Genomic DNA, 22,559 nt, shown 5'->3' on the forward strand with positions numbered 1-22,559 from the left:
CACGAGTCACGTGATTGATATACCGAGACGACTCTTATCTAATCACCAATCCTCCGCATGAGCTTAGTTAAAGACGAGATCCCAAGCAACGCACTTCATCGCGACACCAGCGCTACTCAGTATGTTTTGTCTTCAAAGAGTATTGCAGTCGCGACTGCCCCACTTTCCAGGCTCGTCGCGATCAGTAGCACGCTATGCGCGTGCAAACACTAGGACTCTGAATACTGCCTCTTCGCAATCTGAGTCTATGTGGTCGCGATTGCAGCGAGCTTCGGAGTCTCGATGGGGCCGTCGCTTGTTCTGGGGGTCGGTCTTCTTTCTCTGTGGAGACTTTTTCACGAGGGGATTGATGGGTGAGCTTCTCGAAATGCCCGTGGCCCCGGGTACATTGCAGGATCAGGCGCGACTCGAGAAAATCGAGAGACAGTTTGAACATACGCTGCCGATTGTGCAGAGGTTGCGAGCAGACCCAGACTATGAGGAGGCCGAAGTCTACGGGAATTTCTCAGAGGAGGACAAGATGCAGAGACTGACATCTGGTCCACTGCAAGGGAGTAGGGGAATAGCGTTTCAGGTACGTGTTGCCTGGCATGGTTGTCCATGCCCCTGGTTAAGCGTTGCGAGATATCTCGACCCTCTCTTCTGCACTATGCCTTCAGCTATAGCCAGGCGGACGATGAGCCGTTAGAGAGCGTCGCTCGAAGCGCAGCGGTTCATCTGAGCGCTCTCTGGCTTTTTGGAATCCGGCCCGTGGAACCATGTTTGTACTGATAACTTGAGTACAGAGGACCTTCTACAATGATAAGGAGAAAACTGCTGTCAATGTCGCATACCTAGGGCAAGGTTTGGAAGGCTGGCCGACCATGGTCCATGGAGGCGCCCTCGGAACGGTCATTGATGAGCATCTCGGCCGGGTCGCAATCCGGAATCTTCCTCAACGTACCGGAGTCACAGCAAATCTCGAGCTCCAGTACCGGGCACCGGTCCTTTCAAACAAGTTTTATACCTTCCATGCCACACTGGATCAGGAGAGGAGTACGGAGCGCAAAGCCTATGTTCGTGGTGAAGTTCGTGATATGGTTGGGAAGTTGTGCGTCGAGGCCAGCGCACTGTTTGTCGTTCCTAAGAAGTACCAGCTTCGTGAAGTTGGGGAGCGCTTCTAGCATAGTCAGCGGCAAGAAGAGACATCCGGATACGATGGTAACATGATGGCTGGAATGGGGAAAGTAGCCGGAGGATGTCACGGGGTTAGTGCTACAGACTAGAATAAATGTGGATGTACATATCCAGTTTACGCACTGAGTGCCTCGGCAGGATTTCCGGTCCAGGATTGCGTACACGAGAGGGTACCATGATGATGAAGCTGGTTGACCGCAGAGGTTGTGCTCAAGGAGTCGGTACCACCAGACAAGCATGTCTCGTTCTGGTGTGGGCGAGTAAGCTTTCTTTGAAGCGGGGAGGAGAAATGCCTCGATTCCCCGCAAGGCTCCATTTCCCGTTTTTTGCTCCCCGCGATTTCGCCTCCCCTCCCCCCCGCATTATTTTCTGGGGAAGCCAAAAACCAGTGGGAGCCAACCGGTCCCTCCGTATTGACATTTAGCTCCACCGCAATCCTCCCACAACATCCTCGGTTGTCACTCAAAGCACCCAAAGGGGTAGCATCTCCGTCTGTCCTCCTCCCCTCCCAAAGTGCGGGCCAGAAGTCATGACGGCGGCCACTTGCGTTATCTTCAGCCTCGGAAGCTCAAGGTCCAGGCCCGATGCTGTGTGCTGTTCAATGCAGGCTGCCGCGAGAATCTATATAAGTTCCCGGCTTCCCCTGGGTTGAAAGGCCTGGGTGCTCCTTATTATCTCTTCGGATCTGCATTGCCGCTACTAGTCCTCGCCAACTCCGTCATCGTCAGTCTCCATCTCCTTCAGGCGCCATGGACGTCACAGTCCCGCGCATCCGAGCCTCGGATGATGAAAAAGCAGCAGCCCATCCGTCTTACAATGATAACCTAGCAAGCGATGTTAGCCACCGGGAGGTGGTTGGACGGAGCTCAAATGAGCAGGATCTGGAAGGCGAAGTGAAGGTTCCAGTGCGTACACCATGGAAATGGTTGAACGTGAAGGACCTCTGACCTCTTGTTAAATTCAGATGACCTTTCGTCGGTTCATGGGGTTCACTGCGATGGCCTTCTTGTGGACTGGGAGCCAAATCCCAGTCTATTTATTTGGTAGGATCCAATCTCAGCGTGAAGTCAGGAGTCTAATACCTTGACAGGAGGTATTCCACCCTACATCTACAGAGAGATTGGGGGTGCCGATAGATGGGTTTGGTTTGTATGGCTAATTTCAGCCACCTGTAGGGATTGTGCGCCAACAAGCTAACATAGCGCAGGTCCTGGCCAATCTTCTTGCTCTCGCAGGCGTCTGTCCCTTTGTTGGATCGCTGTCCGATTTAATCGGCCGTCGATATGTTGCTCTCATCGGTGCTTCGCTCATCTGCATCGGTATGATTGTCAGTAGTACAGCCAATACGATGAATATATTTATTGGTGCGTTCACTTGAAATCACCACTTTTCGAACTGTGGGGACCTGTCTGATACCCTTCAAGCCGGGATGGCAATTGCAGGAGCCGGAGCAGGCGTGAACGAACTGACGGCGCTGGCGGCAACCTCAGAAATGGCACCCACGCGTCAGAGGGGCAAATATGTTGCGGTATTAATCTTTACCATTTTGCCGTTCTGCCCCTCGGTTCTATGGGCACAACTCATTGCAGCACACAGCAGCTGGCGATACGTGGGCGCATTTTGCGGGGCATGGAATGGATTTGGGCTGCTGGCCACCGCACTCTTCTATTTCCCACCACCTCGAGTGAACTCTGAAGGATTGAGCAAGGCAGAAGTTGCCCGTCGCATTGACTTTGTCGGTGGATTCCTCAGCATTTCCGGTCTCATCATCTTCTTGGCTGGCTTACAATGGGGCGGTTACATGGTAAGCGCAGCACAACATCTCCAGCAGACGTTCCTTGCTAAACCTCGTCTCTACGTCCACAGTACAGTTGGACAACAGCTCATGTGCTCGTCCCGTTGATCCTTGGCTTTGTCCTCCTCGTCCTCTTTGCCTTCTGGGAAGTCTACGGCGCCAAATACCCCATCTTCCCCAGCCGCTTGAAACAAGAACCCTGGACCCTGGGTCTAACATTGGTCATTACCTTCATCTCCGGGGCGAACTTCTTCTCTGTCCTCATGTTCTGGCCGACGCAGTCATTCAACGTCTACGGTCATGACCCTGTCGATGTGGGTGTCCGCAGTATTCCAATCGGCTTCGCCATCCTCTTTGGTGCATGCATCGTCCTATGGCTGCTGAGTGTTCTCCGCGGTCACAATAAGGAGCTTTTGATTTTGAGCAGCGTTCTCATGACAGCAGGTCAGTCAAATACGTATTTGTCAAGATGATGCGATCTTATGTATGCTAATTTTCAACAGGCTGCGGCGCCCTCTCAATCGGCCGACTGGACAACCTCTACCAGCTATGGGGTATTCTTGTCCTTGCAGGCTTAGGTATCGGGGGCATTGTCGTCCCAGCATCTATCATGACAACCATCATATGTCCAGATGTACGTATATCATAAACCGTCCTCGTCTCTAGTCTACCTTTCTCCCCCCACAGTCCCGTGAACAATCTCTTCATCCCCACAGAGATCATCACTTTTCTAACACCAATTCCAAACTAACACTCAATCCGCTCAGGACCTCATTGCCACTATTTCCGCCTTAACCCTCTCCATCCGCGTCGTCGGCGGCGGCATCGGCTATACAATCTACTACAACATCTTCATCTCCAAGTTTGTCCCCAACGCCGAGCACTACATCGGCGGCGTCATGGCCACGCAGCTCAACATCACTAACCCGCAATACATCGCCGAGGCGATCCAGCTGACGGGTGCCTCGCTCCTCGAAGACCTCTATGCCATTCCCGGCATCACCGGCAACCCTGCAGCGTACGAGGCGGTCGTCACGGCCGGCCAGATGGCGTTCGCTGAGAGCTACAAGTGGGTGTACTATGCCAGCATCGGGTTTGGCGGGGTGGCCATTCTGGCGTCCTGTTTCCTGGGGGATGTGCGGCAGTATATGAACGATCATGTAGCTGTTGTTATGCATTGATTGATTCAAGCCGAGTTGTTGTGTTGGGGAGGAGAGAGTTATCCTAGCCACGAATTCTCATTAATTGTTCATAAGTCCTTACTGAGAACATCTGCTTCAGCTATAAGTATAGAAACTAATCTGTACACTAATCTAGTAGTTTCATATACCAGAAAGTAGTTCAATCATATTTCACCTTTGAAACTAACTAATACTTATAAAAGTAGTATAATTGTGGGTATCTTGATAGCTCACGGAACGGCTGCTTGGAACGATTTCTTAACACCCAAGAGTGTTATGATGACTCGAACTAAGTGACATAACTGCAGAAAGAAGCCGCAAGTTGTTATCCCATGGCCAGATCACCGCTACACCGACTATAGGACACAATGTACATACTAATCTATTATTTAGATTCAAAGCTAGTTGCTATTAGATACTCTCGTGACTGAGATAGACTTAATTTATTGAGGTCTGTTCTGTCGTACACAAAAGAAGGTAAGAGCTACCTGCAGCTTACAGCTCTGGTTACACACCGTGGCATCTGACAATGCTAGCTGCGGACAATCAGCAATGGCACCTGGAACTTGGAGCCCAGTCGTCGGCCGGTACCCCAAGTCTGCCACAACACCATCTAATGGCACAACAGGGGCAGGGACAGTGCTACCAGGTTCTCGTGTTTTCTAGCGATTATATTCAAGGTTCTGAATTCCTGCATGCTTGACAGCCGAAATCCAATGTCAAATGACCCTCCCTGCCTGGCTGCAGCAGGTCAGCAACGGAAAGAGGGTCGCGCTACTCGTCTCTCTCGTTGTTATCATCAAACGGCCAGTGTCGATTCGTCATTTCGCGCTTGTCAACTGTGTCAAGTGAAGCAGGGCCATCATCGACTTTCATCTGCCGGGCACGTGCACAGGCAGCTTCGTATACTTCCATACCCCGAGAGGTTTAGCTCCAGCGATCTAGTTTCCTCCAGAGAGAGAAGGAAGAAGCAGGGAGCAAAGCAAATACCTATCCCAATTCAATATGTAGGGAGACAAAGTCCTCCCAGAGCTAGGCTAACCCGGCCACGAAGAGCCAGATTCAGTTGTTGAACATACAACGTTTGCGATGACAATTAGTGATAAGCATCTATCCCTGGACAAAACTCGACAGAGCAGAACGAATATGCGAGCGACCCCAGTAATTCTCAAAAGCATCGGAAAGACAAAGAAAGAGGATAAAAAAGTAGTACAAGGCAGCGCCGATTCATGTCCCAGAAACTTTTATTTCTTGCAAACCTGGGGTACGCTTGATGTGGATGGTCCTGCAGTTGGATCTTTCCACCCTTGCCCGCCTGTTGACGCCTTCGATGCCGGGTATTTACGTCAGAAATGTGAAAGAGTTTCGTCATGGCAGTAAATGAAACTTATGTCCAATGGCCTCCTGTTTTTTTTTCGATGCAGAGGAGTTTCCAGCTGTGTCTGCCAATGATGCAGAAGAGAAAGAAGGAAAGGGAGGAGAAAAAGAGGTGAAGGGAGGTATTAAGTGGTAAGGAAGAAGGAGGAACAAGAGGGGTCAAGGATAAGAGCAGATTGCGTCTTTCTTCTCTCATGAGTTGTCCCCGTTGACTTCACTTTTGATATCGGGTTCACCGAATGCATCATTTGCTGCGGCCATGTCCGGTGTTAACCCGTTCTTGAGCTTGCTGCTGGGAGGCGTGGGTTTCTTCCCCGTCAGCTTTTTCGGGGCACCAAGTTTTTTCTTCTTGTTCATGGTTGGCGGGCCATCCTCGTCGACCAAGGGGCGCTTTGGTGGAGCGGAGCTGGGGTTGCTGCTAGTTGCGCTGCCGTTCTCCATGGGAGTCTTGTTGCGGCCACCGAGTGGTCGGCCGGAGATACCCAAGCAGCGGTCTAGATGCTGCGCCACTCGAGTTACAACAAAGTATCTGGGACAGTTCGGGCACTTCACGGTCGGGAACGAGATCCTCTCTGGCGCAGCCTGCTTGAAAGAGCCGTCTGGGGTCGTGGGTGGGCTCGATCCGGGCGTATTCGAGGTAATGGCTTGTTTCTTTTTCTGAGGTTTGACCTTGTCCGTAACGAAGGGGTTTCCGTGAACGTCGTGTCCGGGCTTCGTGATAGTCGGTTGCTTCTGACAGTATTCGCGGTACGGGTCGGGAGGGGCACGCGCTCCAATACCTGTTACGGGGTACAAAAGGCGAGGCAGCCGGCAGTCCGGACAGATGATCTCCTTAGTAGTCTGCAGAGGATTTCCTTTCAAGTAGACCTTGCCCTCATCGAAGATGGCTCCGTCAGTCTCCACGCGGATGTCCCTGAGTTCCTCGAAATCAAGATCGCCAGGCTTAAAGGCGCTAGCCGGTTTTCCGCTTTCTTCACGACGCCTGTTCGCTTCCTCGTCTGCTTTCTGCCTGGCAGCAACGACCGCTGAACGCATGCGCGACACCTTCTCATCGCGATGGACTTTTGCGACTATATCATGAATGATATTGTAGAAGGTGTCATTCAGTATGTCGCATGTCTGTACTGTATTAGCGCTCTGTATGACAAAGAAGCGCGAGTAAACTTCGACGGGTTCGCCCCAGTAAGGGTTATTGTTGGGATTCTTACCAATTTCGCTATTGTACCTGCAGGGAAAGTAGCTCTCCGTTCTTCGGTGCCGTTTGACTCGCCCATTGTTGTAAATTGTCTGTCCTGAAGTGCTGAATGTTAGACAGCGCATACCTTCATGAAGTAAACCACACGCGACAACAACGCCAAAAACAAGGGCAGCCGTGACCGTCATAGATGCGCCCATTGGCACAGGTAGCGCACAAGGTTGCTGTCAAAACAGCAATTCTCTTATGGCGCTTAAAATATGGCTGCCATGCGAAAGCGACAATCCAACGTACCTTTCTACCAAGATGTCCTGCTCCAAGTCTGCAATTGAATTCCTCCCAAGATACCAGTACCAAAATTGTCTTCGTATAAGTTGAGTATTGACAAGAATCTCGATGCCAGAGATTTATGCAATTTGGGGTGTTGCTTGAGCAGATTTCGATTCGGAGTTCCCTGTCGCCGACGGATGCGGATTGGTTGAGATGATGTCGTAATAGACAGTTCAGTGGGTGTTGGTCCGGTCTGACAAAGGCTTTAAGAAACGTGGGGCTATAACGATAATAGTCGATTCAAGCGAGTAACACGCGAAAACAACAGAAGGTGTGGTCCATTTGTTTGTCGATGATAAGGGGCGTCTATTGAAACGTGGGCTGGAAACTGCCTGCGTACGGTAGGGAGAATCAGCGGACTGCGCGCTACGCTCGTTATGCCAACACGAAGGGTTCACTTACCTCGATACTCGAGTGAACAATCATATATATAAGGGAGAATTCAGTCCAGTAGGAGATGAGAACGAAGAAGGCCCAAAGAGCAAACGACAGGCCAACACCAGGGGACGATCCTCAGTCTGGGGAGCAGGCCGTGGAGGAGAGAGGCTCTTTCGGCGCTGGGCTTTGCCTCTTTCAGTCCGGTCCGACCGCCAGATCTTATCTTATCGCATCTCCGCGTTTTCCTCGTCCATCGCTTGTGTCGCGTCTTTCCCCCTCTTCTGGCGTCTTGCCCCTCGTTTGCTTCTGCTCATTTTGTTTGCACTCTGCTGGACGATATAACCCTGTGCTTTCCCAACGGAACTTGCTTCCGGTCTCTCAAAATATCCTGCTTGTCGCAACTCATTCTCTACGAGCCATGGCATACCAATTCTTCGCAAAGGCGCATCAATCTAAAGCGCCTACCTCTCCACCTTTGTCTGCCCCTCAGACTCCGACGTCGACATTCGCATCCAACAGTACACTTACTCGGCAACCGGTATATCAAGCAAATAGGTTGTCTCCCAACGCTTCGAATCTATTCTCAGTCAAGTTGCCCGCCAAAATGCAGCCCCCTTCATCCAATCACGAGCCTTTCGAGCCGACCGCGTATCCCCAACGCATCGCATCAGGCCACCCGACTCCGCACCCGCATGTAACGATTGAAGTCGTGAGCACCGCTCACATACCCTCTTTAACTCGAATCACGGGGTTGCTGCTGCCCATCCGCTACCCAAACTCATTCTACACCGCCACGATTACCGACCCCGTGATCGCGTCACTATCCCGCGTGGCCATTTACCATGATCACCCGGTGGCCGCAGCACCCGCATCCGCCTCACCATCTTCATTAACCAATCTCAAGGCGCCAACAACCGGCACTGACAAAGTCATTGGTGGGATTCGCTGTCGCCTTGAGCGACTACCTTCCACCAGTGCGGGAAACCTGCAGGCACGTCGTCACTCCCAGCAGCAGGAACCGTCCAACCTGTACATCCAGACTCTTCACCTTCTTTCTCCATATCGAGGCTGCGGAGTTGCGGCCTCACTGCTCAATTCGTTGCTCTACGCTCCACCGTCTTGCTCCGCACCTGCGACTCCAAAATCCTCACCTCGAGTATCAGACCTGGTGAAACACTACAATATTCGGACTGTCACAGCCCACGTGCATGAAGCCAATGAAGACGGTCTGAAATGGTACCTTGCGCGTGGCTTCCAATTGGAGGAAGGTGTTGTTGAGAATTACTACCGTCGCCTGAAGCCTTCTGGGGCCAGGATCGTCAAGCTTGTCCTGCAGTGGAACGATGACGAGCACGTGCATGTGGGCAACCAGAACCAGTACAGTCCAGCATCTCCTGACCCGAAGGCCAAGCCTACTGACGAAGAGGACGATGAAGATTGGGAAAAGGTTGAGGCAGAAGATGAGCACGAGGATCATGGCGTGCAGCCCCTTCTGGATTCCGATTCAAAGCTTCTCGAAGTGGACGGTTGCGTGAGTAGGAAGCGCAAGGCTGATGAGGAGCACGCAAAACGATAGCCCGCTACTTCTTGGGTTTCAGAACTTCTTCCTCTCTGAGTATCGACTTTGCATCTCATTTTTGAGCATCTTCTTCTCGATCTATCATGGATACCCTGTTTGTTGGTTGCATTCCGCATTTTATAGAGCCCACATCTTCTTTGCAGTGCTTTTTGACATATCATCATTTCTATCAGTTTCTTATAGTTATAGATCAGCGCTGCACAGCAAAGAGTAATACTTTTTTTCTTTTAAGGTTCTGGGCAATAGACTCCAGGCCAAGCGCAACAATGGAATCATAGAAAGTCTTTCAATTTGAAGATAATCACTTCTTGAAAGTAGTTACAGAGTAGACCTTGTTGGTCTGCTGTGTAGGTCGACCTCTTGACAGAAATCCTTGTTCTGAGCACCCTGGCGACCTAAACACTAGTAATCCCATTGTTATAACGAAGGCGTCTGTGAATGCGAACCTGTGGGAGGCGGTCAGCATACTTACCCCGTAGGTTGGTGTGCGACAACCCACCTATTATTCTGCGGAGCGGGAGTGCATGGGGCAGCCCCACTGGCGCGCATGTATATAAAGCAGCTCCTCCCCCTCCTTCCCCGCACCATATATTTACCCGTGTCACTCGATTTGTCTCCCGCCCATCGCTCTCCCATCTTACTTACCCTTGCAATCATCTTTCTTGACAGTCAAGAGAGTCCTTGCAATGCCTTTGATATATCCCAAATGGATACCGGAAGACAATAACCAGCCAGAGATCGAGTCTCTCTCGCAGTGTACCCACTGTAGGGCTTGGTCAACAGACAATCAAGACTCGAGCACAACCGTCCATTGCTAGCCGGTGTGGTGTAAGTGGAGAACACGCTGTCCGCTGGAGGCGCGCTCTGGCTTCGAATCCCAGCATCGTAATTTTCTTTTAGCTTTTTGGCGGTTTTCCGCACGAACGACGCCTGCGTTAATTCGCTAGATTGTAATCTTACCACTAACCGGCCAGGAAATCCCTTTCCTCTACCCTTACACTTTTGCTGAAGGTCCTTGCCAACAAACGACGGTGGCATTGTTTCACGTCTTGGACGTCCTGTGAGGGGAAGATGACATGGTGGAATGCGCCTACTACAATTCGATTCTACGGAAGGTGTAGCCAGGGTCAACCATACCACCAGCATTAGCACCTGATGCCTTCGCTGTGTCCCACTATTCAGGTCCTCGCTACGCTAATAGCGACGTGTTGGAGAGATAGCTAGCGTCTATCAATCAAACCCGGGGTAGTGTAGCTGTTAGCACGGCGGTGCGCTCGGAGTAAACCCATCCGCACACAGCGCAGGTCTGGGCTCGAGTCCTGGGCCCGGGGAAATAGTTTCCTTTTTGGTCCTGCGCTTGCCACCTGACGTGTATTCCTGCGTCTTCTAGTATGGAAAAGCGTACGGATGGCGAGCTAACAAGTAGGTCATTGTTTAGAATATCTATAGTTCGTAGTGGAACAAGTTGCAGCATGGTCATTGCTACTGTCGGTTAGCGCCATTTACCAAATGGCAATGACATACTGCATACAGTCGGAACGCAAGAAACCGGCAACAATGTGCCTCGAAACATAGCGATAGCGGAATAATATCAATTCTAGATGCATGATCAATAGCCGCGAGCCTACAGTACCCACAAGGTTAGCGTCGCCGTTAACTTAACAGACTGGGAAGCTCGAGCTCCCGCCTTCACCGCCCCGGAATATGCCGTCCGATTCTGCCGCCGAAAAATGCAACTCAAGTTAATCTCTATCGACAGACCAACCAACTTCCTTCACTCAAGCTGACAAGACTAGACAAACACCTGCTCAATTTCCCTCTCGATTAAAACACCTTGCTCCCAAATTTACCATAATATTGCACCAACAAAGAAAAGCCACACCTCCTCCCCTCCTCAGACGAATTGAAAGAAGATGGCGGCACCACCACCAGCCCTGACGCTGCCCCCCTCCCAATTCGCCCGCCTCCAACCTCACGCCTACCTCCTCGCGCACCTCTCCCCGCCCGCCTCGAGCAACCAACCCTCCATCCGCGCCAACGGCCGCGCCTCCTCGCAGTTTCGTCCCACCTCCGCCAACACCGGCTCGCTCACCCACACGAACGGCAGCGCCGTGGTCCGCGTGGGCGACACGACCGCCGTGTGCGGCGTGCGCGCCGAACTCCTCCCCACGAGCGACATTGCCTCGTGGAGCGTTTCGCGGTCTGGTGCTGCGAATAACGCCCAACAACGTCAGACCAGCAGCAACAGCAACAGCAACGATGAAATCGACCCCGAAGAATCCCAGATTCAAGACTTCAACCTCCTCGTGCCGAACCTCTCGCTGAGCACCGGCTGCGCCCCCGGTTTCGTGCCTGGTGCGCCTCCCTCGGCGCTGGCGCAGTCCCTCTCGCATCAGATTCTGGCGCTGCTGCATAGTACCCGGTTGGTGCGGGCGGATGATCTGCGCGTGTGGTATCAGGTGCCTAGGTTGGGTGAGACAGATACGAAAGGGCAAGGGCAGGGGGAGGGAGGCATGGATGTCGATGATGATACCACCACGCACGGTCAAGGAAAGAGGGAGATCAAGGCGTTTTGGGCGTTGTATATCGATATCATGATCGTTTCGTTGGCGGGGAACCCCTTCGACGCGGCGTGGGCGGCGGTATTGGCGGCGCTGCGCGACACGAAACTGCCGCGGGCGTGGTGGGATGTCGATAATGAGATGGTCGTGTGCTCAGATGCGGTGGCAGAGGCCAGGAGGCTGGCGCTGCGTGGATTGCCTGTTGCGAGCTCGTTCTGTGTGTTTGAGGCGGATGCAGCGGCCGGGTGGCGCGCGGTGATTGTGCCTGATGCGGAGGAAGAGCGAGAGATTGAGGAGAGCGCGAGAAAGGGGATGCTGCGGCGGTGGGTATTGGCGGATCCGGATGGATATGAGGAGGGGCTGAGTCAGGAGCGTGTCTGTGTGGTTGTTGATAAGGTGGATGGGAAGACTGTTATTGTCAAGCTGGAGAAGAACGGAGGGTGGGCGGTGGATGGGAGGGAGTTGAAGCAGTTGGTCGAGATCGCTGCTGATAGATGGGAGGCTGTGAAGGAGATCTTGGAGCAGTGCTGAGGTTCTTCTTCTTTATTTGTTCTAACATCTCCGCGTAAATAGCTAAGTGTTACAGTAAATGATACCAAATTTCGCCCGTCATCCTGTCTATGATCTTTTTGTTTCTTTTCGTTTCTCATGGCTAGTGGAGTGGTGAATATCGCAAGGTTGCTCAGTCAACAAAGCACTAGCTAAGATGTTGCATAGTATGCAAGCAACTCTTGTAGTCCGCAAAGATACTATCAACCTCAGGACCCATTCGCATCTGCGTGGCGAGGACTTCGCCGACGACGTTTGGTCGGAGGCTCGCTGTCACCCTCTGCACCGACGACGGACCAGTTCTCCTCGTCTGCCGCACTTGATTTGCTGCTGAGCGCCGGACTTTTCTGTTTGCGTGTCTTTGCCTTGTGGGGATAGAAGAGGGATACTGTAAATAGCTCGACATCTTTGACCTCCTCTTCCTTGGCGCTTGACGCGCTTGACTCCTTGTCATCATCGTCTGCATCCGTCTCCTTATGTTTTTCTGCAGACGTCTCACGGGGTGCATTGTCGGTGTTCTTGTAGAGAGAGAGGATGCGGGAAAAGAAGCCCTGGTTCTCCTGGTGCTCATTTTGTTCCTTCTTGTTGTCGGTTTCCTCTTCCTCCTCATTATCGTCCTCGTCCTCCTCGCTGAATTCCCACATCTCGCCAATCTCGTTTCTGACCAAAGCAGTGCCCCACAAAGAGATCAGAACGCCAGGCACAAGGTACAACAGAGCGGGCTGAGGGTGATCAAAGATCTGCATGACCACCAGCGTCGCTACCATTCCGACCAAATATCCGACAACACTGGCCTTGAAATACGTCTTGGGAAAAGATCGGGCGTCGTGATAAGGAGGCTGCAATTCGGGCTTCTTGGGCGCCACAACACACGTCCAGAACCGCTCTCCCCAGCTGCCCGTGGCGGGTTGGTAGACCGGCTTAATGAACTCCACCCCGTTGCCCTCCACCCGGGCCTTCTGCAAGCCCTTCCGCTTGTAGTAGAAGTACAAGTCAAAGCGCAGGGCCAGCCCCACCATCATTCCGGGAATGATTATATCGCCCAGTCCCAACATAGCCAATGAGATTGTATCCGGAGCTTCGCCCGAGACGGGGGGCCGGGGAAAGAGAAGTTTGATAGGTACGTCGAGTGTCTTGGCGACGGTCACCATCAGCGGTGTGAAATAGACGAAGTAAATATCGTAGAAGAACAAAGACCCCAAGATTAGCGATCCCGTCACGAACGTTGTCGGGGACATGAACTGCAAGGTCCCGTAGCAGAAGCTGAAGCCCAAGAAGTTGGTCAGCCACCACGGCTTGGTGACAAACGTAAAGTAGCCGATCGCCGGCAAGGCCACCACGGTGCTAATGAGATCCAGCATATCGAGCCACATCTCCCCCCGCACAAGGCGGTGGACATGAACACGAAGTCGGGCTCGCCAGTAGATAGCGCTGCGAGCTTTCCAAATTCCCGTGCGTGCAGCATCCGGCAGTGGGATGCGGCTGAAGATGCCTGGGAACGGGGAGGGTCGGGCATCTGCCGGTTCAGGACTGTTGGGGTCGCGTTTGGCGGCGATAAAAGCATATGCGGATGGCTTCTGCTTCCACACTTTGCCGGAAGAGCTATATCTTCTGGGAAAGACGAAGGATCGGACAACCGAGAGGAAATCTTTCAGGAAGGCTATTGCAAAGAACAGCCCCATCTGTGAGAAGTAATAGCCGAGAATCTTGTTCAGCGTCTCCGCGCCTTTGTACTTGATGAACAGATATAGCCCTCCGAGCGTGAGCCCGGCTGTGAGAGGGAAGATTAAGGCATCGCTTGGTGCCAGCCCTTCCATCTTGTGGCCATCGCTCTTGTTTTCCTCCTCCGCCTCGTCGTCATCCGAGTCGTACTCGGAGTCTTGTGTTTTTTTGAGTGGCTTTGCGGCTGACGGGGGTTTCGCTAAAGAGGCATGCGCGCCTATATAGATAGGGAAGATCGCAGAGAGGAGGAGGTGGCCGTAAGTTGGGAGCAGAGGTTTAATGAGGGTAAAATGGTAGATGACCTGGCCTAGGAACTCCGCGAGAGGGCTGATTTCGTCCATCTTGTCTGCGAGGGCCTAGAACAGGAATATTTGACTGAGCTATAGTATATGCTGCCTTTGCAAGAAGGCAGAGAGAGTCTTGAGAGGTAGACGGTGAAGGGTGCTCAAGCCATGATTGTTGAAACAGACGTGTTTACCAGTATCTTGGGATGCGGTCATTGTTCCGCGTGAATATGCAACGCCAAGACCCAATCTTCACTTTCCGGCCGCACCTTGACCTTTCCATGTCCCCCGCCATCACTTCTCATTCTTCGTACATTACTCTCAGCTGACACTCGTGATGGCGACTGACGTGGCTTTTGATACGAGCATGGTATGTCTGTACGAAGCGATCTGGAGAAATAAACCAGCTAACAGTATCCAGGGCTCATTTACAGTTGAGCTCTATAATGCGCATGCGCCCAAGGTCAGTCACCGAAAGACCAAGCTAACTATCTCCTCAAGCTGTTTCTTGGCTAACCCTTCATACCATGTCAAATAGACTTGCAAGAACTTCGCGACACTTGCGCAAAGAGGCTACTACAACGACATCATCTTCCACCGCATCATCCCCAACTTCATGGTTCAGACTGGCGACCCTACCGGCACCGGCAGAGGAGGAAGCTCGATCTACGGGGAGAAGTTCGAGGACGAGATCAATCCCAACCTAAAGCATACCGGGGCTGGAATTCTGAGCATGGCGAACAGCGGACCCAATACCAATGGCAGCCAGTTCTTCATTACACTCGCGCCGACGCCGTGGCTGGACGGAAAGCACACCATCTTTGGTCGCGTCAAGAGCGGCATGAGAGTGATCCAACGCATGGGTCTTGTCAAGACGAATGGAGAGGATAGACCGATGGATGAGGTCAAGATCATCCGCGCCAGGGTCGTGGAAGAAGGCGCGGATGAGTGAGATCGTCTTGGAGTTATTGCCCACTACGAGGCAGATCGAACCACAGAGCTACATCGACTGATTCCCAGCTACAACCGCTCCTGCCAGTACGACACAGAACATTTGTCAGGCCATAGGGAGGTCAGCATGACTGGGATGGAAGGAGCATGATGGCGCCGGCAAACACGCCATTGGCGAAGACGGACAGTACCGGCAACCATACCTTGCCATTACGACGATGCCAAGCTCAATTCTTAGGCCGTAGAAGCTACAGCTTGCTATCTGCGCAGGAGGGGGGGGATTACGCTCGTGTAGTTCGCAGACAGACGGAGTATAGAAGATTGGAATGTATCACTACAAAACGAACCGCTTCCATCAGATGTTACCATCCAGAGCAGCAGATACAGAGTGAAGATTCTTTCTACCACTCCTATAAGACAAGACCAGTGAAGGCTCATCCGTGAACGACTTCCTGCTACGCTTGAGACAGCAGTAAGCCTGTGCAAAGCACTAGGAGTGGTGTGAAGAAGAAAGAAACCTGACGTTGTGGGAGAATCGCTCCTTAAGCGGTTCAACCAGATGTCGTCTAACCGTATCGGGAGTAGTGCGTTACCTTTGAGCCTCGGGTAGGACCTATGGACAGTAGGTGTAGGTAGTTGCCAATCCATGCATAGCACCTTTTTGATCTCTTGACTAACACTGAAGATGAAAAAGAAAGAGTTACTAGGCTCATAGAGAACATCACAAGTAAGCCCAAAGCTTGAGATACTATTTCTAGGCATGCTTTGCTTGTTCCGTAGCACCATGTTCCCTTCTGAAAGTAAGACATAGGCTCTTCACGACCGTTGATCTAAGCTTCAGCATGTTGATGAGGTGCTCGAAGAGACGCTGACTGGATACCTCCTGTACAATCGGGTGGGCTGGCTTCTAGGTGCCAATATCGACTTCTAAATACTCTCGTATGCTGCCAATAGAGTATCAGCGAGGACAGCTCGCTGACAATAGCGGGTCCGGTGATGCTTCTCACGTGATCCACCAATTGCGGGTCATGTATTTCTTCACGCGTCCTTGGATTTCTTTTTCTTGAAAAAACCTTTTCGTTCTCGAGACTAATGTTCTGGGTTGCACCACCCATGGGCTGGATATTCCTGCTTCCAAGGTGTTCCACAGCTTGTCATCCAACGTGACAGCAGCTGGATTTGCTCATCAAACAATCATACAGCACTAAGTCCCTCATTCTAGCTTTGTACGCTGTCAAGTCATCATCGCAATGGAATCACTAGCAGATACGCCTTGGGATGTAATAATCTCTGGCACTGGGCTGGCCCAGTCTCTCCTAGCACTGTGAGTTCTGTTCAATGAGGGAACTTGTCAACTACATCGCTGACTGTTGGGTGCTTGACAGGGCCCTGTCTCGGTCGGGCAAGAACGTCCTGCATGTTGATAGAAACCCATACTATGGGGGCTCCGAAGCTGCATTCAGCCTTCAGGAAGCCGAAGAGTGGGCCAACAGAGTCAACAGTGGTATGTCCGTCGTTCTCTAGTTACTTCTGAGCACTGTCTGACGGGTGTGGATAAGTGAAGAGACTGGCGACCACCCCTTCGAAGATGCTAGCATACGCCTAGGGGATGGATCCTCGGAAACCGGCACACAACTGTCCGCTTCTCGAGCATACACGCTCTCCCTTTCTCCGCAGCTTATCTACGCCCGCTCCCAGTTGCTACCGACGTTGGTATCGTCCAAGGTTCACCGGCAGCTGGAGTTTCAAGCTGTCGGTAGCTGGTGGATTCACAGACACGGGGACGGCAATGACAATTGGTTATATCGTGTCCCTGGCAGTCGTGAGGACATCTTTGCAGATGACATGATCAGCGTCAAGTCCAAACGGACTTTGATGAGGTTCATTCGTCATATTGGTCCATCCCAACCAGGTGTTGACGAAGCTGGTGGAGCAGGCTCGTCGCTGGAAGAGGACGTCGGCGATGCATCCTTGACCGAGTACCTTACATCCAAGTTCAAAGTGCCGGAAGAGCTGCATGCGCCGTTGCTATCCCTCTGTCTATCGCAAGCCTCTCCACAACAAACATCGGCACACTATGCCGTTGCCCGCATCAAGCGGCATCTGGCCTCGCTGGGAGTATATGGCTCTGGCTTCGGAAGTCTTGCAGTCAAATGGGGTGGTGGCTCCGAAATCGCTCAGGTCGGATGCCGTGCCCTTGCTGTTGGCGGCGGTGTTTACGTTTTGAACACTGGAATTGAGGCATTGGATTATCCCGTGGAGCACGCCATCAGTGATGACTCTCGGATTCAGTTGTCGCTGACCAATGGAGAGTCAATCAAGACCAAATTTGTCGTTGGCTCTAATTGGGATTTTCCTACAGAAACTCGTCTGTCTTGCGATTGTGACAAAGTGGCACGGTCTATCACGGTCGTTTCATCTGCCCTTGAGAGCCTCTTTCCTGCCACAGCAGAGGGTGGACCGGTGCCTGTGGGGGCTGTTGTCACCTTCCCAGGCGCTTCTCTTGGGGAGCCCGATGATTCGCCTCCAGTCTACATTCTGGTTCACTCTAGCGAGACAGGCGAGTGTCCAACAGGTCAATGTAAGTTATCAAACGTCTTCCTACTCTGCCCTCCCTCTGCTCTTATGATGACTTATCTTCAAAACTTATCTACATTGCCTGATCACTTTTGATGTAAACTTCACGAAGACTGATAAAGAGCACATCACCTTATTTTCATTTGCTGCATGATTGTTCTACACATCTCGCTGACACGTTTTGTCAGGTGTCCTCTATGGTAGTGTCAGCAGACCTGGATCGGACGGGCAGGCCTTGATCGATACTGCAGTACAGCAGCTTCTTCAATCAGCCGCTGGTTCTGATGTAAAGGTTCTCTGGTCACTGCGTTACACCCAGCTGGGTCGAGCCGAGAGTATCTCTGCTCAGCCAGTCTCCTCTCCTGAGCGCATCATCCGGCTTCCGCCTCCAAGCCTTGACTTGGCTTTTGATGATGTTTTGATCGACACGGTCAAGAATGCTTGGCAGACTATCATGGGCGACGAGGCCAACGATCACGAATTCATGACATTCGAAGACCGTGAGGGAGCTTATGAGGAATGATATAGCTGTAAATACACCATGTAATACGACACTGACGATTGACGAATACATCAATGATGATAGAACGCCTGAATGCCGTTTTCCACCAGGTACAAATCAACTGAAGGTTGATCCTGAAGTGACACAGACATTTCTCCCGCTTTGTTCCGTAGCCATGTACCACCTTGGAAGACTCCGTGTCGTCTATCCCGCAGATGTCATATGCAGTCTAACACTGACAGGCCCAGCTAGTGAAAGCTTGTGCCATATACCAAGCTCGGTGGCACATCCATGACCATTACTTCGCTAGCAATGTGTACATGGCACATGTAGAGTACATACAGTGCACAGAGCTTTAGATAGGTAACCGTACCTGATCATCATCGTTGTGAAAGTGAGACCACGAAGCAAGTAAGACTCATCGAAGAGCCTCCTTGCCGTCTTGACCTTAGTATCCCTCTTCCCACGAACAAGGCACATACCCATCTCTCAACTTGAAGAAACCATTTTCTCTTCTCTTCCCTTCCCCTCCCTTTCCCTCCGAAGCACAAAAACACGTCAACTTGCCAAAGCCGATTTGGGGAGAAGAGCAGAAAAGGAGAACGAGTGGGCCGGCACACCACGAACTTCAGTCCCCGCTCTACGGTATCCATCCATCCATCCATTCCCCTCTCCCATCCCCTTTCGATAGTGGCTTTGCGGCTGCCCCCCTCCCAAAAGACAAAGTTCGATGACATTTTGAAACACGCGATCGTTGAATAGTGTTCCACTCTTTTCGCAGCGACGAACTTATGTCCACTGTGGCTACTGGCTACACAGTCATTTACAGACACGAGATTTTCGAGGAACGTGCTCGGTGGTTCCGCTCCGCTTTGATATGAGTTTAAGAAGGGGGAGAAGAGGGAAAGGGGTGTGCTGACTGGTTTGCTAGGTTCTGGGCCAAGGTGGTTCGGAGTACTAAGTATATAGGATTATACGTAGGTAGTTTCTATGGAATATCGGGGTGGGTGCTGAGATGGTTCGAGGATCGATATGGGGTTGGAGCTGGAATGAGTGTAGCTGTTGGTTGATTCTTATATTCCTCTATTTGGTATTTATCAGTAGGCATAATTCGAAATGTTGATGATAATGATGTGGTGCCTTTTTTAAAGGGGAGGTAGGGGGCTGAGTCTTTCGATATCTTTTACTTAGAGATGCAGTTAGATTGAGGTTCAGTTCAAAGCCCGAAGTACATAGGTCTTTGAACGTATTGATCTATGGGCTAAGTAGATTTCAAAGTAGGATGGGAGGGGTGCATCCTACCGGGCAGCTGCATATGTTGCTTGACCATGTTGATGTCCGTGTTGAACTTAAGGATCGGACTGACTGCTAGTTAGTCAGTTCCCATGTATCTACTAATGAATTTGATCTGCCAAGGTGGTACGAAGACCTTTTTGCTGGTTTTAAAGAGAGGGATGTAACTATTATGCACGATGCACAACACCCAACAACTGATTGCGATATACCTTTTCCTCGTTGAATAGCAAAATAATCCAGCAGATCGGCTACGTACTAAGCCGCTTACGGAGTACTCCATAAGCGAAACCCTCTCGATCTACACACTTCACGAGCAAGCCAGCCAGGACCTCTCTCCCTTTGCTCGTAGGAGGGCCGGGCCCGGAGTACTGTTACCATGCGGCAAGCGACCCTTCAGGGTTAACTTACTAGTCCTGACTACTCTATCAATGACGAACCATGAAGTCCAGCAAGCAAGCAGGAAAATAGAACAGCATTGTGTCGATCAAACTGGCGAACCCGGTTCTCGCAGATGGCAATTGATCCGGGAAGCGGACCCTTTAAGGGAGCGGGAAAAAGGAGCCGTTATGGACCCTGAAGGGAAAGGCTCAGCCAACCTCGAATCAATGGCACTTTTGAAGTCATGGTGCGATTTGTGCCGTCTTGCTCTCTTGGCAACCCCCGGAGGATCCAGTCTGTTTGTCTGGTTGTGGGAAAAGCGGTTGAGATAATGGAACCTGGAAAGGAGGGAGAAAAACACAAGCGCTCATCCTTCCAGATTGAGCGATGGGGTTTTTTCTCTGGAGTGGGGACACTTGTGCCTTTCTTGAGGATTGATAGACGGGTGGGAACTGAACGGTCATGTTTAGAGTGAAGATCGGACGGGGCGAAAGTTATCTTTCTCTCCTCCTTGAATCTGCGTAACTTACAGGATTCTACTTGATATCGATTGTTGGATGCAAATCTAGGTAGCAAGAAATGTAATAGAAGCCCTGTCTGCTCTGCTTGTCTGCAAGTGTAGGGTCGTACGAAGTACAATACACCTGGACAGACCAGCACAAGATGATCTCAGCTGTATCTTCAATTCTCAAGGGTCCCTGACAGCTGCCAAGACCGGCGTTCAAGCTTAAATTACCCGGCATTGACCTTTCTGGCGAGAATAGCCACCCGCCCAAGGCATTGCGAAAGGGGGAACTGGTCTTGTCGATCTTCTTCTTCTAGCTCAAATACTCTTCTTTTAATTTCCCCCAACTGGTCAAGTCAGGATTCCAATCCTGCAAAAAGTTGATGATAATCGTCTTAGAACTTCGGATGACTAAACGTGCGTGCACCCCAACATTAGCCGGCTATGCTATGCGCCCAGTGACTTGAAACCCCCCCCCCCGGCACCCCCCTCATTATCATATGCACAACAAGAGAAGTTCCATCAATGAAGAATCATCAACGGCGGGCTTGCGGATGTCATCGACGCAACACCAAGTGGCAGGTCGCGGGCGTACACGCGTCCGGACAACGGAGCGGTCGAGTCTGCTGTAGATTATTGGGCTCTGAATCCTCCGGTTTCATGGTTTGACTTGCTGATCGCGATCCACCGCAACCGCAGTGCCACAACTGCCACCCAGGTACAGTACTCCGGAGTACAGGGCAGAATCTCGGAGGCGAGTCCTGTCAGCCCATACAGACTGGGTACCCTGTGAGGCTCAAGGGTTTGCCACTGTGTGCGCAGCCTGGCGACGAACCGGGGCACAGGTGGGCGCTCATTATGTGGCCGGAGAGACAGCCATGGTATGTAGATCTGCTATACATAGAACCTTCACACTGTAGAGCTGGGCAGTCCACTTATTGAGAGTTCCTTGGACTGGTTCTTCTTAAGTACAGTGCGCGGCTTCAAGACACACACTGAGAGTGTGTGCGTATAGTTTAGATGAAGAGGACATATTGAATGATCCTCCTGCCCCTACGCAATATCGGGCACCATGGAATGATGGTGGTAGTGTCTAGGACAGAGTACTTTGTAGTGCTGAGTGTATCTGACTGGCTTGCTGAGGCCCGGAAATAAATGAATCGGCGCAAAATGTGCTGACGGGGCAATGAGACTAGTTTCAGCTTTCTACCATTGGGCATTTGCACACATACTCCGTACTCACTCGAGTAATTCGCAATCAACAGGACCAAAAACGATCAACCTAATGGGACACGCGGCCCGTGGGGCTACTGAGCGCCCCCATCCCCTAAAGAGTCGCCCCTGAGTGGCTGGCCCCCTCGGCGGGAAAGTGTGCGCAGATCCAAAGGGCGTCTTTCCTCCAACTGCACTGCACGGCTTCAGTTGCACCAAACACGGGCATATTGGTCGTCTTCTTGCTTTGCTACTGGAGTTGGCTTCCAACATGCATGCATGTCTCTGACGCTTGCTGGTATTACGCATGCGATTTTCTTTTTGCTTTTTTTGTGTTTTGTTTTTGCAATTTTCAAAGCAAATGCCTTTGCTTTTCCCCATAAATTTTGCGGAGAGTCGAAACATCTCCGCGGTGTCTGCAGCGGGTAGAATCCCCCAAGAGAAGCAAATCTTGACCCTGCAGCCACCGGCTCATCGATGCATTGTTTGAACCTTGAGTCGAGTTCGATAACGATAAGAATAGAACGCAGCACTGTGTAGATACGGCAGTGGCTGCACCTGATGAACTCACCACTGGAACATTCCCGAGAGGCACATCGCAGCTTAAACCCTTCTGGGATGAAGCGAAGCAACAGTAGGAGCCGAAGATCGAAGTCCTTCTTGTCCGCCACCCCCCCTTCCCCCCCAAAAAAAAAGACCAGCTGTCACCCATCTTCTGATACTTACCGTTGCTGTTCTGTAACACGGGAGGGCGGGTTTGGGATAGATCAAGGCAGCAGCGGCGGTCAACTGACTGAGATTGCCCAGGGTGTGCACGTTGACCACTACGTAATCGATGCGGGATCTCGACCTCGAGTGCGATGTCTCTCTGTCTGCACCTGTACTACATCTGTCACTGTACATATACAATAGTATGTGTATAATATAGGGTTGATTGCGAGCACCATCACTCTCTCGTGTCATAGTGGGCCTTCACGACGACATCGATTGAACATAACCAAGAGGCACGAG

At 51.6% G+C, this 22,559-nt stretch overlaps 8 protein-coding genes and 1 pseudogene across 9 annotated transcripts; 7 read left to right on the forward strand and 2 right to left on the reverse strand.

Moving 5' to 3' along the window:
* The first annotated feature begins 76 nt into the window (after nt 1-76).
* BP01DRAFT_340855 (PaaI family thioesterase) lies at nt 77-1,377 on the forward strand. The gene is made up of 2 exons (XM_025573419.1): nt 77-574; nt 786-1,377. Exons 1-2 carry the CDS (start codon nt 122-124, stop codon nt 1,161-1,163), a joined length of 831 nt encoding a protein of 276 aa, XP_025431370.1. The 5' UTR covers nt 77-121; the 3' UTR covers nt 1,164-1,377.
* A 115-nt stretch (nt 1,378-1,492) lies between these two features.
* BP01DRAFT_356898 (putative MFS drug efflux pump) lies at nt 1,493-4,268 on the forward strand. The gene is made up of 8 exons (XM_025575065.1): nt 1,493-2,081; nt 2,141-2,219; nt 2,267-2,325; nt 2,384-2,540; nt 2,601-2,980; nt 3,043-3,415; nt 3,475-3,605; nt 3,739-4,268. Exons 1-8 carry the CDS (start codon nt 1,926-1,928, stop codon nt 4,150-4,152), a joined length of 1,749 nt encoding a protein of 582 aa, XP_025431371.1. The 5' UTR covers nt 1,493-1,925; the 3' UTR covers nt 4,153-4,268.
* Nucleotides 4,269-5,622: 1,354 nt separating this feature from the next.
* On the reverse strand, nt 5,623-7,220 carry BP01DRAFT_50827 (SGF11 family protein). Its single transcript, XM_025579912.1, has 3 exons — nt 7,019-7,220; nt 6,738-6,821; nt 5,623-6,648 (listed from the first exon to the last, which is right to left on the reverse strand). The coding sequence occupies exons 2-3, from the start codon at nt 6,801-6,803 to the stop codon at nt 5,722-5,724; spliced, it is 993 nt and encodes a 330-aa protein (XP_025431372.1). The 5' UTR covers nt 6,804-6,821; nt 7,019-7,220; the 3' UTR covers nt 5,623-5,721.
* Nucleotides 7,221-7,774: 554 nt separating this feature from the next.
* Nucleotides 7,775-9,287, forward strand: BP01DRAFT_391944 (GNAT family N-acetyltransferase). Its single transcript, XM_025578108.1, has 2 exons — nt 7,775-8,811; nt 8,869-9,287. Exons 1-2 carry the CDS (start codon nt 7,851-7,853, stop codon nt 9,006-9,008), a joined length of 1,101 nt encoding a protein of 366 aa, XP_025431373.1. The 5' UTR covers nt 7,775-7,850; the 3' UTR covers nt 9,009-9,287.
* A 963-nt stretch (nt 9,288-10,250) lies between these two features.
* On the forward strand, nt 10,251-10,342 carry BP01DRAFT_t169 (annotated as a pseudogene). Its single transcript has one exon. The product of its transcript is annotated as a tRNA-OTHER (tRNA).
* Nucleotides 10,343-10,772: 430 nt separating this feature from the next.
* Nucleotides 10,773-12,146, forward strand: BP01DRAFT_356902 (3' exoribonuclease family protein). Its single transcript, XM_025575066.1, has one exon. It carries the CDS (start codon nt 10,925-10,927, stop codon nt 12,101-12,103), a length of 1,179 nt encoding a protein of 392 aa, XP_025431374.1. The 5' UTR covers nt 10,773-10,924; the 3' UTR covers nt 12,104-12,146.
* On the reverse strand, nt 12,097-14,306 carry BP01DRAFT_356903 (aspartic endopeptidase). Its single transcript, XM_025575067.1, has one exon. The coding sequence runs from the start codon at nt 14,182-14,184 to the stop codon at nt 12,331-12,333; it is 1,854 nt and encodes a 617-aa protein (XP_025431375.1). The 5' UTR covers nt 14,185-14,306; the 3' UTR covers nt 12,097-12,330.
* Nucleotides 14,307-14,409: 103 nt separating this feature from the next.
* cyp1 (putative peptidyl prolyl cis-trans isomerase (CypC)) lies at nt 14,410-15,569 on the forward strand. The gene is made up of 3 exons (XM_025573420.1): nt 14,410-14,497; nt 14,549-14,590; nt 14,666-15,569. The coding sequence occupies exons 1-3, from the start codon at nt 14,465-14,467 to the stop codon at nt 15,077-15,079; spliced, it is 489 nt and encodes a 162-aa protein (XP_025431376.1). The 5' UTR covers nt 14,410-14,464; the 3' UTR covers nt 15,080-15,569.
* Nucleotides 15,570-16,328: 759 nt separating this feature from the next.
* On the forward strand, nt 16,329-18,301 carry BP01DRAFT_340877 (putative Rab geranylgeranyl transferase escort protein; the record flags this gene model as incomplete). The annotated part of the gene is made up of 4 exons (XM_025573421.1): nt 16,329-16,402; nt 16,464-16,582; nt 16,643-17,659; nt 17,844-18,301. 4 exons carry the CDS (start codon nt 16,329-16,331, stop codon nt 18,176-18,178), a joined length of 1,545 nt encoding a protein of 514 aa, XP_025431377.1. The 3' UTR covers nt 18,179-18,301.
* Between the last annotated feature and the right edge of the window lie 4,258 nt (nt 18,302-22,559).

Source organism: Aspergillus saccharolyticus (assembly GCF_003184585.1).
Source record: "Aspergillus saccharolyticus JOP 1030-1 unplaced genomic scaffold BP01scaffold_15, whole genome shotgun sequence".
Classification (NCBI taxonomy): domain Eukaryota; kingdom Fungi; phylum Ascomycota; class Eurotiomycetes; order Eurotiales; family Aspergillaceae; genus Aspergillus; species Aspergillus saccharolyticus.

What these genes read in the sequence shown, in the direction of transcription:
- BP01DRAFT_340855 (XM_025573419.1), top strand. Translation starts at nt 122, where the DNA reads ATGTTTTGTCTTCAAAGAGTATTGCAGTCGCGACTGCCCCACTTTCCA. An exon ending in GTAGGGGAATAGCGTTTCAG is followed by an intron (nt 575 to 785) that starts GTACGTGTTGCC and finishes ACTTGAGTACAG; the next exon opens with AGGACCTTCTACAATGATAA.
- BP01DRAFT_356898 (XM_025575065.1), top strand. Translation starts at nt 1,926, where the DNA reads ATGGACGTCACAGTCCCGCGCATCCGAGCCTCGGATGATGAAAAAGCA. An exon ending in AAGGCGAAGTGAAGGTTCCA is followed by an intron (nt 2,082 to 2,140) that starts GTGCGTACACCA and finishes TGTTAAATTCAG; the next exon opens with ATGACCTTTCGTCGGTTCAT. An exon ending in TACAATGGGGCGGTTACATG is followed by an intron (nt 2,981 to 3,042) that starts GTAAGCGCAGCA and finishes CTACGTCCACAG; the next exon opens with TACAGTTGGACAACAGCTCA.
- BP01DRAFT_50827 (XM_025579912.1), bottom strand. Translation starts at nt 6,803, where the DNA reads ATGGGCGAGTCAAACGGCACCGAAGAACGGAGAGCTACTTTCCCTGCA. An exon ending in CAGGTACAATAGCGAAATTG is followed by an intron (nt 6,649 to 6,737) that starts GTAAGAATCCCA and finishes AATACAGTACAG; the next exon opens with ACATGCGACATACTGAATGA.
- BP01DRAFT_391944 (XM_025578108.1), top strand. Translation starts at nt 7,851, where the DNA reads ATGGCATACCAATTCTTCGCAAAGGCGCATCAATCTAAAGCGCCTACC. An exon ending in TGTGGGCAACCAGAACCAGT is followed by an intron (nt 8,812 to 8,868) that starts ACAGTCCAGCAT and finishes AGGACGATGAAG; the next exon opens with ATTGGGAAAAGGTTGAGGCA.
- BP01DRAFT_356902 (XM_025575066.1), top strand. Translation starts at nt 10,925, where the DNA reads ATGGCGGCACCACCACCAGCCCTGACGCTGCCCCCCTCCCAATTCGCC.
- BP01DRAFT_356903 (XM_025575067.1), bottom strand. Translation starts at nt 14,184, where the DNA reads ATGGACGAAATCAGCCCTCTCGCGGAGTTCCTAGGCCAGGTCATCTAC.
- cyp1 (XM_025573420.1), top strand. Translation starts at nt 14,465, where the DNA reads ATGGCGACTGACGTGGCTTTTGATACGAGCATG. An exon ending in TGGCTTTTGATACGAGCATG is followed by an intron (nt 14,498 to 14,548) that starts GTATGTCTGTAC and finishes AACAGTATCCAG; the next exon opens with GGCTCATTTACAGTTGAGCT. An exon ending in ATAATGCGCATGCGCCCAAG is followed by an intron (nt 14,591 to 14,665) that starts GTCAGTCACCGA and finishes CATGTCAAATAG; the next exon opens with ACTTGCAAGAACTTCGCGAC.